General features: G+C 34.6%; 2 protein-coding genes across 3 annotated transcripts in view; both read right to left on the bottom strand.

Annotated features, from left to right (window-relative positions):
• LOC126054939 (small ribosomal subunit protein uS14m) overlaps positions 1-15315 on the bottom strand; it is a 180005-nt gene that overhangs the window by 126738 nt on the left and 37952 nt on the right. The gene's annotated exons all lie outside the window — the stretch shown is intronic.
• Positions 2107-14476, bottom strand: LOC126054970 (MFS-type transporter SLC18B1-like). 2 transcript variants are annotated; one of them, XM_064034902.1, is made up of 11 exons: positions 14177-14476; positions 10228-10397; positions 9675-9822; positions 8441-8627; positions 7906-8021; positions 7272-7465; positions 5648-5743; positions 4596-4764; positions 4045-4196; positions 3289-3372; positions 2107-2725 (listed from the first exon to the last, which is right to left on the bottom strand). In XM_064034902.1, exons 1-11 carry the CDS (start codon positions 14288-14290, stop codon positions 2557-2559), a joined length of 1599 nt encoding a protein of 532 aa, XP_063890972.1. In that variant the 5' UTR covers positions 14291-14476; the 3' UTR covers positions 2107-2556. The 2 variants fall into 2 exon arrangements, with proteins under 2 accessions (XP_063890972.1, XP_063890973.1); XM_064034903.1 differs by lacking the exon at positions 3289-3372 and having other exon boundaries at positions 2109-2725; positions 14177-14474.

The following is a 15315-nucleotide window of genomic DNA, read 5'->3' on the forward strand; positions in this document are numbered from 1 at the left end:
CACCTTTGCACCAAAAATGCTGTTGACCTGTGTTATTGATATTCATTAGGAATCCATAAGTATCCGCAAGATTTTTTATAAATTTTGATATCTAATGCCAACGTTAAATAACCAAAATTATTATGAAATTGTTAGCGACGAATTTTATATTTTGGCTTTCTATTTGCATTTTTTTTACTCCCCAGGGCACACGTTTCATTCATACGTAGGTACACACAGAATAGTAGAAGACACAGTATAGAAGCCGGCATTAAAAATATGTATCGTATCTAAGGAGCAATCATAAAAATTTACTGTACTTCACAGTAAATCATTTTTCCTAAACATATTCCTATAACTATTTTCCGACATAAACAATTTCATAAAACTGTAGATACCTACCATAAACAATGCTACAGTTTATCAACCTGTTTAGGAGATACATACCTAGATTGTAAATAACTCAGTTTACCAATAGAGACAGCGGCCTTGCTTTCAAAAAATGCAAGACTTGGACTGGACTTAAAATATTTTTCTTAAAGTGCTAAACTCCCTGTTTATAATACATTGATTGTTTTACTGATACCATGTAATATGAGACTGATTTTGAGCAGTATTGGATATCAATCACTTGGCTTTGTCGTTAAGTAATTGTTCCTGGTTGTACATGATTGATTGTGTTATGTTTTTGTAGTAAACGTTTGCAGTTTTGTCTGTATTTTAATTTCGAATGATGCATTTTGTTTCTGAAAGCTTTTTTGAATTTAATCATTCATAGAGAAAGTATTTTTTTAACGCTTAATCATAACATGCTTCTTATATTAAAAACGGTGGTACCAATTTGGACAAACTTTAACATCATAGTATCTATAGAAATGATCTAAGATCTAAGGGGGAGGCCTATATTCAGCAGTGGACGTCCTATGGCTGAGATGATGATGATGATGATGATGATGATGATCTATAGAAAAAAGTATTCTCAGGATACTTAGTTCATGAACATATCTTTAAACAAGTTTCAACAGGTATATACAACAAAAGACAAATGTATCGACTGCTGTTTACGTCTGCGAATATATCAGATTTGCATTTAAGTATTTCGATTTCGGTATACAACCAAAACGAATGCAGCCTTGTCATATTGACCTTCTCGTAGTAAAAGAATATCAATATTAAATAGGTAATTAAAAACGAATGCATTTTAATCAAGATCTTTACTAAAGAGTGGGGTTTTAATAAGTACCTAATAGGGATGGATTGCCTACTAGATTTACACCAAATAATCAAGGCTTTAAAAAAATGCAATTTCTATTTTGGCGCTCTTAAGAATCGCACTCTTCAACAAAAATAATCATCATACCTAGTTCAATTTTATTACTGGAGGTTTAAGACCATTTCGAAATTATTTAGCAATTAAAATCTACATCGAATTAAGTTAATATTAATTCAACTCATAAATGTAATATTAACACTCATTTATTAACATTCACTAAGGATAAAAACAAGATAAAACTTTTCTTTTATTTATATTGTACAATAATAGCCAAGCCAAGTTCACCGCCTATATAAACGTCCGTTTTTCTTAAAACAACAGTTTATTTTCAAACTTCAACGTGAATATTCGTACTTAACAGTTGTTGTTGGTGTGGGTACTTCAGCTTAAGAACTGTTTCGTACCGGTATGCAGATTCGATAAAATTGCATCAGAGAGCGACAACAAAAGTTGCATAACTGTTGAAAACCAGATCACTTGGTATTTATAGATGTCTTTGGAAATGCTGATGCAGTAGGGACGAGTTCTTGAGTTTATTTATAGAATGTATTTTATGATTAGCTTATTAATATTGAGCCAGGATGAACTTAATAATGTGTGTACCTCTCGTAGAAGTTCGTTAAAATGTATGTGTTACTGGAGGCAGAGAAAAAATTAATTCAATTACTAAACAAATAGGAAAGCTGAATTTAAAGAAAGGAAACAAGGAATTAAAAATAATATTTTTATTAAAATAATCATAATTTATTTACAACACATAAAACTATTAGTTAACATAAGTAATAGGAAATTGTCAGCTACCTACGAAGTTACTTATTTTATTTAAACTTAACATAGATAGATACTAATATACATACAAATAAAACATAGTTTAGTTATCGATGTAGTAATAAAACCGCGCATTGCATCGATTGCATACTAATTCAAAAACATTATGCAAAATATATTTCAGTGACAGCTCACTAAATGAAGAAAAAATAAATATCCATTAAATGCAAAAAACCTTTACAACAATCGAGCTATATTAAAGCTCGAGTACCTATAATGTCTTTAAAAGGTCCTATCTCAAACGTTAGGTTACTGAAGTTATCGTCCTTCTATCGTAAGAGCCTGCCTACGAAACATGATTATTACATTGTTAGGAACTCTGGGCGAAGAACTGAGGAATAAGACCCTACCTTTTTCTTTACTTACTTGAAGTTTTCTAACCTAACCAAGACTGTAGTCGAGGCTGTCACAAAAAATATACGAGACAGTCTAAAAAAGACATTACAACTAACGTAAACCTACTACACATTTCCAGTCTACGTATTATAAGCTCCTCTGTACCTGTGGTCGAGGCTGCCGTAAGTAGGTCGGTATCGAGGAGTTCGCTGGCTCCAAGGACTGCGCCTGTTCTTGTAGCTGGAGCAAGCTATGAGGCTGTTCATAGCGGGGGGACGGGATTGTTCCACGCTGATGCCGCAACGACGGCTGGAAGAAGTGGAGTGAGTGAGTGGGTGGAAGTTTCTAGAGTTTGTGAGATGGTTGTGAGTGTGGATAAAGATGGTGTAGTAGTTGTGTATAATGTGGAAGTTACTGTTATTGAAGGGCAGGAATTACGCCTTAAATGTGTGGCCTAGCAATTAGCTGAATAGAAACTGGACGGTATATTTTGTTCAGGAACTAGATACAAGTATACGACGAAATCTGTGTTATTGGAATGTAACAATACCGATTGAGATTTACTGGTATATTTATTCAGTTTCCTCTAAGGCGTCGTCCTAATTGGGAGCGATCGCACGATGGCGCGATGCGTTTTTCATCTTACGATCTCACTATCTCACTTGCGAGGTTCAAACAGGACACTCTGATGAAATCTGTATGTTTGAACTCATCAAACGACGAGAACGCATCGTGTCATAGCACAATCGCTTTCAATTAGGACGACGTGTTAGATGAAAAACGCATCGCGCCATAGCACGATCGCTCCCAATTAGGACGACGCCTAAGACTTATCACACTTCAAATGTTACCAAGTCTAACATGGAACTTACCTCCTAGTCCTATCCTGCTGTAGAGCGTCACCGACGATCATGTTTTCAACCAGTGGGTCTGCCACCGTGCATCGGCTGGACCATCTTAGACATTAAGTACATTAATAAATACTTAACCGTCACGTCGTTAATCTTTTAAAATCATCAATTTAAGAAATAAGAGTCAATAAGGGGTTTGCAACGTGCTAAATAAAACAACTGGTAGATCGTTCAAGACCGTAGAAAAGAAGTAACTTTTGGCATAAGATAGGAGTTAATTGGCTAAACTTGCTACTGGTCCAAGTTGTGGAAAGCCATCAGTAGAGGATTCATAAGATAGAAGATCAAAAACAAGAAATAACAAAACACAACACGTGTAATTGTGATAATTTAACCACCACCAGAATGATAGATGGATGATGTGGTCTTATATTATTGCAGTGAAAGAGATTCTGAAAGTAAAATGATAAGTCTCTGATCATAATGGCACTGGGACTGTTATACGTTTGAAAGATACAATGCAACCTTTAATGGCATCTTGGATGACGAAAATGGGTGTGAGTTTTGGTCATTTGAATTCCTCAGGGCTTGTGATAATGTCGTGTGAAAAAGTTCCCAAAAAGGAAATAAAGTTCATGGAGTTGAGTGCCTGAACGAGACGTGACGGTTATGTTGAAACGTTACCTGTCAATGTTGAAGACATGATGATGATGATGACATGGATGACCCAGATACTCCAACCAGCATCCTTAAAATGTATGAACTTGATATAATTACCTCTTAGTCCTAGGGGGTGGTAAGAACTTGTCTCCAATGAGCACACTCTCGTCGAGGGTTCCGTCAATCTGGAGCAAGTCTCCGGCTGACACTGAGACATCCATCTTGGAGGAGCGGTCGCAGGTCCACGTGAACATTAGCATCATCACCATCTGTTCACGAATATGTAAATGGTAAGTGTCTTAAATGGTAGGTAGTTAGTGTAAATGGAAGTTATCTTAGCTTTAGTAGAAACATTTAAGAATCGGACCTGAAACACTTTATTTGTGATTGTTGAATTTTGATTTAACTTTTTTTATTTGAGACATGAAGCAATAAGGGCTAGTATTCTTAAAGTTACTACAATATTAGCTTATATCATCCACGAGTTTTGAAAAAAATGTACACGTTTTGAGAATAGAGAAAAAGAGATGTTCCGAATAGTTTAGAATAGCATAGAGTTATTAATTTGTAAACTTGAGTAGGACACAAGTTTTCTGATTTTGTTTATTGGTATGATTTACTTCTTTTCAAATTCACAAATCGTAACACTGTATTTATTTAATACTCACCGTAACCACATGGAGAATAAAAACGAAGAGTGTAGAGTTTCGGAAGCCAATAGAGTCGAAGAGCAGACCAGACACAGTGGGCCCGATGAAGGCGCCCAGAGCAAATGTAGACGTCCACATGCCTGAGACCAGCCCGTAAGTTTCTATGGAGTTTGGAAGACCGCTTGCACTGTGGGAGATATGGTGTTGGTTATACATAGAAACCTAGAAGGGCCGACTCCAACATAGATGGGAAAAGGCTAGGCAGATGATGTTCATAGAAGAATCTAGAATTATTGATTACAAAAAGTGTTGAGATAAAAAAGATATTTTTGCACGTTCGTATCAGATGTGTGAGGCGTGGTGTGGTATTCAACAATTTTTGGGTGTTTTGTTTGACACGACAAACTATATTAGCTTGTTTAACGGACAAACACATTACTCACGGTGGATGTATTTCTGCATATTTAAATACATCGAGTTTTTTTTAAATACATCCAAATTAAACATCTCAGTTATTGACCCTAAACGATTAGGCATACACACTTTGAGTTTTTAAATGACACCGCAATGAAACCTTCATTATTTAGGTAGCTTTTTCCTCTTGCAAAAAGTTAGCAAAAGTCGGCAGTTTTTAAGTTGACAAGGAAAGAAACAAATGATTGTTATTGGGAGTTTGGGTGAATATTAGACAAAAAATGTGAGTAATTTGCTCCTGTGGCTTTTTTTCCTTACTCATTTGTTTTTTTGGCTTCTTTTGTATTGTCACAGATTATAATTTTAAAACTGCAGTCATTAAAAAAAGGACAGCATGCTTATACTGGAATTTCATAATTTGAATGACGTCATCAGGAACGTGGTTCGGAGGAGCGTCGTCACTATGGACATCGATATTTTGAAACGCCTTGGTATAATTTCGGCTACATTCGTTAAGATACTTTTTGGAATGTAGTGTAATGGAATATGTTCTTATAATAACTATTCCTTCCAACACCACTGATGTCTAATTTTAATAAAAATGACGAGGCCCAAGGTCTATATTTTTTTTCAAATTAATAGGTAAGGTAACTTACATAGCAGTAGATAGTGCATCGGAGAAGGAGGCGACGAGCTGACTGCCCATACCCAGCCCGTGGAGGATCAGACCTAGTACTACTGCCCACATCTGCCTGAAATACATCGTGCAAACAAATATTAGGTATATTGCCTTCATTGTATAAGGAATGTTTGTGGAGTTTTTAGGAGATTCTAGTCGGAAGCTATTTATGGTTATGGTTATGGAGTTATGGTTTTCTACCTGAATACTTATTTTTAAAAGGCATGTATTTAACGCGGCGACTAAGTAAAACGAATATAGGTTTAAAAAAATAATAAAGTGGGTACCATTTATAATGGGTTGGCAGCTAAAAAGGAGTATCATAATAAGTCAAAGGTAGCATATTAATATATCAGTTATGAGGTCCGTTTTAATTTAAACTAGCATCAAGTTTTTCTTTTGGCAACTGAATTAATATCTAAGCGAAAACTTAATGATGACAATAAAATAGAAAATGGGCATTCATAAATAATACAAATCAGGTTCTATTTAAAATTGTTTGGATGAAGAATAAATATAAACTAGCTCATATTATAAATATATTGTGCGACTTTTTAATAGCTTAAATAAAGTCTAAAATGGCATGAAGAAAAAATATTTTTCGGCTGTTATTTTCAAAGTTATAGGTGAATAGCATGGAAGTAAGCATGCAACATGCAGCAAGCATGACTTCTGTCACGGCTCCGGCGCTGCGGGGCTCCGGCGGTCCCATGCGAGCAGGCCGCCTCGCCCCTCCGCGCCTACGCGGTTTTGAATTGCACTCTAGGGGTAGGGCAGACAAGACTACGTGGAGTCGGTTTTGCTGCGATTCGTTTTCGTCACTAACTTCAATTTTAATACAATGTTTTTTTAATTGAAGGTTATAAATGGCAATATGCTAAATAAAATGAATCCAAATTAAATTCTACCATCTTCATAGTGCTCCAAGTGAGATAATACCACAGCACCTTCCGCCGTTTTCATGAAATTAGGATACACAATATTAATAATTAACTCTTATTCCTTTTTATTGTACTCCTTTTAATATTTTGAGCTATCCATAAAGCGAAGCCTGAAACTGGGTTTTTAGTCGGCACGAAATAGTTGGTAACATATTATCTTTGCCACCCAACTAACATTATTAGTCGCCAAGTCATTATAAACAGCTCCTCACCTAATATTTCAATTGACTGGTATAGTTTATTTGCTACCCAAACGCAGCTGCTGGTTTTTAGTTTTTATAACACCCTTAATTTTGAACCTTACATATTATAATAGTCGCGAAAATATTTCATCGCTTGCAAGTTATTTTATTTGTTGCCAACATTTGTCGACTTTTAAGTTATTAGTCACCAGGAATATAATAAGCCTTTTTAAAATGATGAAAATAAAATTTTGAAAACATTTTTCAGAAATTATTTTCAAGTTAGGTAACTGCATTTTGAAGGACAAGAAAATGTATTAGATACTAAAATAAAACAGTCAGGTGTAGCCTTTAAAGATTCTATCACACCACAATCAGTTGTCAGATTGCAGTGCTAATTTTATCAGGCGTTAACACACAACATTATTGGATGGGCATTACTCTACGGTAGAATATCAGAAAAAAAACCCATACTCACGTGTTCATATCAAAGAAAGGCGCGGGTCCTATGAGCAAGAAGCCACCAGCCACAAAAGCGCAGCCTACAGCGATGACGTACTTAGGCCTTATGGCGGGGTGGTCACACAACCAGCCCCAACCGGGGGCTGATATCGCGTATAGACCGCCGTTGATCACGAACATTAGACCCAGGACCATGGAGGAGAATTGGAACTGGGGGTAGAGGTAACAAATTAGACATAGTTGAAGAAGAAGAAAATGATTACCTAGATAATGATGTTATGAATGTATGAGAAGAAAAGAGAGCTATGCACAAATACACGCATCCTTATTTACTAAAGCACACTCGGCACCTTCTTTTAGGTTCAATTTATTCTTATACGAAACCACCTTAATTGGTAGCCCGTATTGTCTTAACAGCGAAACAAATTAATGAATTATTCTTTTCACTCTAAAACGCATGAAAAAAGATTTATTCATAAGTATGGTATTACAAGTATATAAAGGGAGAGGTGAAAAATATTTTTTATTACCTAAAAATAACCTAAATACCGAAGATGTAAGTAAAGTGAATAGCATAGCAAAAGGAGAATAAGCTACCTAAAGTGTATACTTAGTTGAATAACTAGATATAATAATCCTTAATGACTTACTTGACGCAGATGCGGTTCGAGCGTCGCCTGCAGAAATCCTATGCTCATGCTGGTGACCATGATACTGAGTGCCGACAGCGACACGCCAGGCACCTTCAGCAGGGAAATCATTGAGGCTGCGGAGGAAATATAAGGTACGTAAATAACAGAATTATATTTGTACGTACATTTACAGTATTGATTTCTTGATAATTTCCTGGATATAATAAAAATAGTTCCTGGATTAATTATTAAAGCTCCTAACTTTATGATCGACAAATAGATTCCATATTCATTTAAAGTATGTATTTTGTGATTTCCTTGTAAACAGCAAGGCAAGAGGTATGCAATCAACGAAGCAACATGAAGGTGTCGACACCTATATCAACTCAAAGTACTAATACTTTATTTTTGAAGTACTGAAAAAGAAGTATTTACCTTCATTCAAATCGCTGATTATTAAACAAATTTCGAAGAACCGTTATTTAAGGAAAATATGATATGCTGCCGGCGAAAATGGGCCAAAATAAAATAATGTGTATTTCTTTTAACTTACGTCCACCAGGCTTTAGATCTTCATCATCATGGTTCCTCGGCAGCACGAGGCAACTCATGACAGCTGCACAGAACAGAGCTGAACCCAACACCGCGAAAGGCAAGGAGTAACCTCCATAGTCATATAGAGCCCCACCCAACGTCGGGCCCACTATCAAGCCTAGACCGAAGAAGGTTTCTAATGATGCCTGGAATAAGAAAAAACGAATTAGTTATTTATTGGCTATATTATGCAAAGAACTATATGCCCACAACCTATTTAAAGATCTATCTAGTTGAATCTTTGTTCTAAAGCAGTATGAATAAGTATTGTTGACTTTGTGCATTTCATCCGAGAAGGTGTTTTATAGTGTGGATTTACAACTTTGCTATTTAATTTTGTCAGGCGTTTTCATTTCGCTAATTAAAATGCAATATTCATTGTAGCTTCACTTCGATGTAATCATAACGTTTTAGTTCTTATACAAAAAAAAATGCGTATGATACTAAAATCGCAAATAATACAGAATGATTAAAATAATATGTCAACAATCTTTGCAATGTAGCTCAGTGCATTCATACTCGTGATGATTTATCTAGCAATGTTTAAAAAAAGCATGTCTTAGGGTCTTTTATAGTTTGGATACAAAGTACAAATCTTTCTATGTAGTATTAGTATTTCTATGTTTAAACTATTAACACACAGGTCAGGTCAATAACACTCTATCAATAAGAACTAGTGGGATCAATGTTAAGAGCGATTATCACGACCCGTAGTCGAACGTTAATCTTAGCAGTTACGTATTACATCTGATGTAATTCTGTACTTTTGACTGTCATTTTGGGTGATGAAAGCAGTATCTAGGACACGTAGGGCAGTCGAAGTTATTTTGTTCAAATAGTCCAATTTTTTCTAAAGAACTTTTAACATATACCTACTTAGTTACTGATCAAAAGTTATAACTTACATGTTAAATACTTCGATAGACACTAATATTGAACGCTTATATTTATTAAACACCAGCAATTTTGTAATATATTATGTTTTGTTCACGAAAAATAAGAATGGTTTTTTAATTCACTAAACAGATAAAAAAAAATGACGCTCCGGTAGGTCTATACTATTCTGCCTAATTCAAATTAAAGAGGGTTTATTGCAATAAAAAAAAACAAGATTTTTTGACACAGCTTTAAAAATACTTGTTAATTTATTTTATACTTTCGATTAAAGTTTTTACAAAATAAAAATAACTTACAAACATAGTAGCCACGTTGTTAGGAAACTCTTTGGCTATGATGGCGAAGGATGCGGTGAGGAAGGCGGCATTTCCCATCGCCTCCACTATTCGGATGATGAAGCTCAAGGTGATGAACGGCACATGGCCTTCCACCTTATCCAACATCCTTTAAAATAAACAAAAACTACATTTTAAAACAGCAAACATTCTTAGAATAACGTAAACACAGTGAAAAATAAAAATAAATTGTGATATGAAAACTTTTTGGTGCAGACCACTCAAATATTTGAGAGATAGCTGGCCACTTTCGCACGAAAAAAATATGGGATGCCATTAGAGTTTATTTTTTAATGCTTTATTTTTCTGTGTTTAAATGGCTTGCATTATTTTTTTCGTTCATTTTGGCCAGTTTCCAAAATATTAATTGAATTTAAAACTTTTTGCAGAAGAAGTTTTTTTTTGTGATAAAAATATTTTTGTTTTGTAGAATGTTTGAACATATTTTTAGCACGTAATTTTTTTATTCTATTATTAAACATTTATAGACTTTTTCAATAATAGATCAACTTACCCGAAGAAAATGGCGCAAGTTCCCGTAGTGAGGATTCCTCCATTGAACAGAAGCTTAGGACCTAGCCTATTTAGATGAGCACCATAAATAGGACTGACTAGAAACACTACTAGCTCGAATACTCCGAAAACCAACCCGAACTCCGTGGCTGTGCAACCTTTTTTCTCTGCCTGAAATAAAAACAGATAAAAAAATATTAGATTAGGAATATAAGTAAAATGGATACGTACATAGGCATTGGAGATAGACATGAATTCATTTGTTAGTATAAACAACCGAATTATTTATGTTTGTATATTTGTGAAGAACAATATTCGGTTTACGTCTGCGTTTTTGGCCAAAACAGCGATGTTACGACAACATGAATTATTTTTATTGATTTATGTATTACGTATGTCATTATCTAGTACCTGAATAAGTTTTGAAAATCACGACTTGCTCTATCCAGCTCAAAGATCATAAGCCAGACAGTAACAGCATCCATGTAATACTTGTTGATAAGTATAAATTCTAGTCACAAGACTTACTAATCAATAATAATTGCATTTAAATCAATTAATTTGTTATGTCAATGTTATAGGTTAAAGAAATTGTTTTTATTAGGATTATCTTTTGTAGCTTATCTATAATTACGTAATGGTATACTTACCACGAGTGGTATAGGTACCTATATGACTCGTGTTCTACCTAAGTAGTCTGGTAAGTATATACTACCTAAGTAAGACAGATATCTAGTCTTAGCATACCTTTTTAAGGTTATGATTATTTACAAACTGTCTTCGGAGTTGATATCAACTGGAAGAAACTTCTTACATATAATCTTGTGTTTAGACTTGACTTTATTCCTATTGACGAGAATATGAAAAAATGAGAAAGTACAAGGAAATGGTTGAGTATATGCTGGGGTTATTACGACAATGTTTGTGATACAGAAAGAGGTATCCAATCCAATTTTCTTCTCGAACAATCCCGTAGCCCCGACAGAACATTGAAGCATTTACGAAGAAACAGATGTGATCTCATTATTATAATATTTGTAAATATTGATGGGTTAATTGATCAATGAAGATCCCTCGTTATCACTCAAGAACGCGTCCTAATTGTCTCATTCCAGAAGTTATGAATGATAAGCTATTGTGGGTTTTCTGGTTTTATTTACTCATTACATAATAGAAGGGGCTCGAACATTCGCCGCTGATAAAATGCGAGTCCCAATGTCCAAGAAAATACAGAAAAAAAACCGGCCAAGTGCGAGTCGGACTCTCGCACCGAGGGTTCCGTACAAATGCTGTATAGATAAAAAGTGAGTTTCGCGCAAACCGTTCAGTTTAGAACAATTGACAAAAAACTGGTTAGAACCTTTATTTATATTGCCCCCCACCCGTGCGTGGGAGGAGATGCAGAATGGTTTTAGCTAGTTGGAGTTCAGCCTACCCTACCTCTCCCCGGTTTTTCCTCCTAGATTAAGAATCCGCATGAGGATTCTCAACGTACAAAAAAACAAGGATTACGATCGTAGATGAATTTGAATTTCGATGAATTTCGTGGTGGCCTAGTGGGTAAAGAACCAACCTCTCGAGTATGTGGGTGTGGGTTCGATTCCAGGTCAGGCAAGTACCAATGCAACTTTTCAAAGTTTGTATGTACTTTCTAAGTATATCTTAGACACCAATGGCTGATAAAAAGGTGAAGGAAAACATCTTGAGGAAACCTGGACTATTTAGTCTGAAATCACCAACCCGCATTGAGCAAGCGTGGTGATCAATGCTCAATCCTTCTCCTTGTGAGAAGAGGCCTGTGCCCAGCAGTGGGACGATAAAAAGGCTGTAACAATAAGATGAATTTGAAGAAAGTGGGCCCCTCATTCCTTAATATTAATACACAATATGAGAGTGTAGCGAGTGTAGTGTAGAGTATTGACATACTTACAGTTTAGATTGGATATAGTTACCAATAGGAATAAATCAACACAAATAGTCAAAATTATGACTCGAAAATATTGTTAATCAGTGTGGTAATGAAAATCAAAAGAGTGAAATTGGTCGTAAGTCGTAAATTATAATCAAATAGGCTGTAACCGTTTATATAACAGCTTAACCTTGAAACCGTTAAGAAATGACTATCACGGTCACAATCCCGCCTAGATTTTGTTTAAAGCCTATTCCGTCCACAAAAATAACGATATTTGAGAAGAAAAATAGCTGTAGATGCTATTTGTTATGTTCTGTTTATTCGTAACCGGATAAGATTCATTCATGTGCGTGATCATATTTAGTCAATATCATGAAGTTAATATACTTACATACAATTAATAAGAAATTGTCACTTTTGAAGTTCAATTAGCTAAAAGCATTCATAATCTAAGCGTTTGCGTTGTTTCCTCACCTCACTGAACCCAATTTTTTTTACTTAAAAATAATAGTAGATATACGATATAAATGTGAGACATATTTTTGAAAAGTTTCAGCAACACATACGCAAGTTACTTAGCTACATATTATAAGGCCTACCCGACGCATAGCTAGACGCATGCGCTCGCGCCTAGTGATGGCGTCGTGTCGATAAGGGCCGACTTTTTGCTCGAAGGTTATCGCACGGACACCAGTCGAACGGACACTAGCGAGGTAGCTGTGATTTGCACGAGTTAGATGTACAGAATATACCCAATTTGTAAAAATAATAAGTTCTTAAATTACAACACAATTACACATGAGAACCAATTGATTTTCTATTGTTTCATAATCAGCGACATACAAGCAGTTTAGGGTCATAATAACTTTGTAATGTGTATTTTTGTAGCTAGAGATTGGTTGAGAGAAATTGGTTACTATGGTGATAATTTATTATGGACCAAGATACAGTTTTCAACATGTATTCTGACTTATTAACCTCCGGTCATACATCAGTGGATGGATTCTTATTACAGGTACAACTTGAGGTATTTTTCATGAGCTTGTGGCCAACGTTAAGTTGTGTGTGCGGTAGGTGCGAGGACAATATTTCCATTTTATGCCATAATTATTGTTTTTTCAGGACATTTAATTTATTTGGCAAATAGTCTTATGACATCTAATGGACTATATGGTCTTATTCTCTAGGTAATTTATGCGAACTAGAATAAAATTAACTACTTAATAGAAGAAGAACTAAATACGTTTGTGAATATTCTTATGTATTTGCGCATCCTTATATTAATACTTATCAAAATCATTTAAAGGTGCGTATTCACAACAATTATCCTTGAGAGTACGGTCGACACACTCTCTAATATTTCAACATCTAACGATGGTTTATTAAAATAATATGTGCAAAATATTAGTAGGAGTACATAAAATTATGTGTTCCGAGTCACATCTAACAATATGTTCAAAAAGCAGATGCAAAAAGTTAGATCTTTTCATTAACTTTCCTATATGTACCAACTTCGGCAAATAACTTTTCGAGTGGTGTAGAGATAGCATCATTTAATACTGATACTGTCTGATCACAAGGAGAGAGGGGAAGAGGAAGACCTAAGAAAAGATGTATGGATTGCCTGAAAAAATAGGAAAATGTCTTTCTGTGAATGAATATCTGAATCTTTATTATTAAGAGCAGTTTTTAGGTTCTCAAGAGCCACCAATTAAGAACTTGGTACACTTGGTTAATATAACTTATGTATGTCATAGTTTTTTTTGTAAGGCAAAGCTACATACATTACATTGCTAAATACATGGGATGGTTTTTGTAATCATTATTCTACCCTGTAATCACGAATACGTTCTACGATGAATAAAAAAGTATTTTCATAATATACTATAAAAATACTTTTTACGTAGTCACTCATGAATTTATTTTAAACCCCAAAGATAACTTAGCCAGCTTAACGTCCATTATTTAAGTAAACCATCAAAGATCAGCTTCAAAGGTTCATATAGTTTACACTACTTAATTATAAAAAAATACTTACCTCCTGAGGATAAAAAGGTGCTTGAAGTGCAACACATATTGCATTACAAAAATCAGCTATCGATATTACAACTATCGTCAACCACTGTCTCCGCGAAAAGTCGGCGAGACCCATTTTAATTTATTATTTTCAAAACTATTTAAATTAAATTTAAAAAAAGTTTTATTTATTAAGCACTACTGAAAAATATTTATCACCGCTTTAAGATAGAAATTATTGTCAACTCCATTATTTTAAATTTTAATAAGAAAATGTGAAAAGTTCAAACAAAATCACAGCACAATAAAATCACCCGTACGGAGCTATTATTTGGAAGGCGGGACCGACACTAACTCAAGACGTATCAATTTCTGGATAACAAGTAAATTATTACTATAACATTATCACTATTATGAGCTAATTACTACAAAATTAACGTTAAACTATTTTATTTAAGTAAGCTTACATTGCTTGCTAACTATCCAGTTGTCTTATCACCTAGGGAAGAAAGCCAGCAATGTATCGTAAATTCTAGAAGATTCCGCCCTGACCAAGGTCAGTTAGCGTGTAGAGGTAATAAGTGAAGAAGTAATGACCGCACTTACGATAAACGAGACTAAAATATCAGCGACAGATAATATTATTGTCATTAATACTTTTATGTTAATTAGACTTCTTGTAAACAATCGATTTGATTCGTAAAATTAAGACGTAAATGTGTGACGATAACTTTAGATACAGGTTAATAAGGTTCTCTGATAATTATTGATCTTCATGTTGTTTTACTGAACTACTTACATAAAGAAGCTTTTCTGGGAACTGTTAAACTGAAAGGACATGATGAATGTGATCGATTTTCCTTTTTCACGATATAAAGACCTATGGGTCTTATTAAGCGATTTACCTTATAGATTTTAACTTGTAGTGATGTAGTGTAGTCGGACCCTTAGCAAACGTCATTCAAGCTTTATATCTAGAAAGCTAAAGCTGTTCCTTCAGGACGCTGCTGCACACTTGATAAGTTGGTTTTTCGTCCTCTATATTAAAAAACGGAAGGCTTCGAAAAGTTTTATTTAAAGTAAAAAACTGACGCTCCTCTCTGCATCGTGCGAATTAATTTAATGATTTTCGATATTAAAAGATTTCTTGTAAAAAATCTG

The sequence above is a fragment of the Helicoverpa armigera genome, chromosome 5 (genome assembly GCF_030705265.1).
Source record: "Helicoverpa armigera isolate CAAS_96S chromosome 5, ASM3070526v1, whole genome shotgun sequence".
Lineage (NCBI taxonomy): Eukaryota > Metazoa > Arthropoda > Insecta > Lepidoptera > Noctuidae > Helicoverpa > Helicoverpa armigera.

What these genes read in the sequence shown, in the direction of transcription:
- LOC126054970 (XM_064034902.1), bottom strand. Translation starts at nt 14,290, where the DNA reads ATGGGTCTCGCCGACTTTTCGCGGAGACAGTGGTTGACGATAGTTGTA. An exon ending in ACTTGCGCCATTTTCTTCGG is followed by an intron (nt 9,823 to 10,227) that starts GTAAGTTGATCT and finishes TTTATTTTAAAG; the next exon opens with GATGTTGGATAAGGTGGAAG. An exon ending in CCACCCCCTAGGACTAAGAG is followed by an intron (nt 3,373 to 4,044) that starts GTAATTATATCA and finishes TTAATGTCTAAG; the next exon opens with ATGGTCCAGCCGATGCACGG.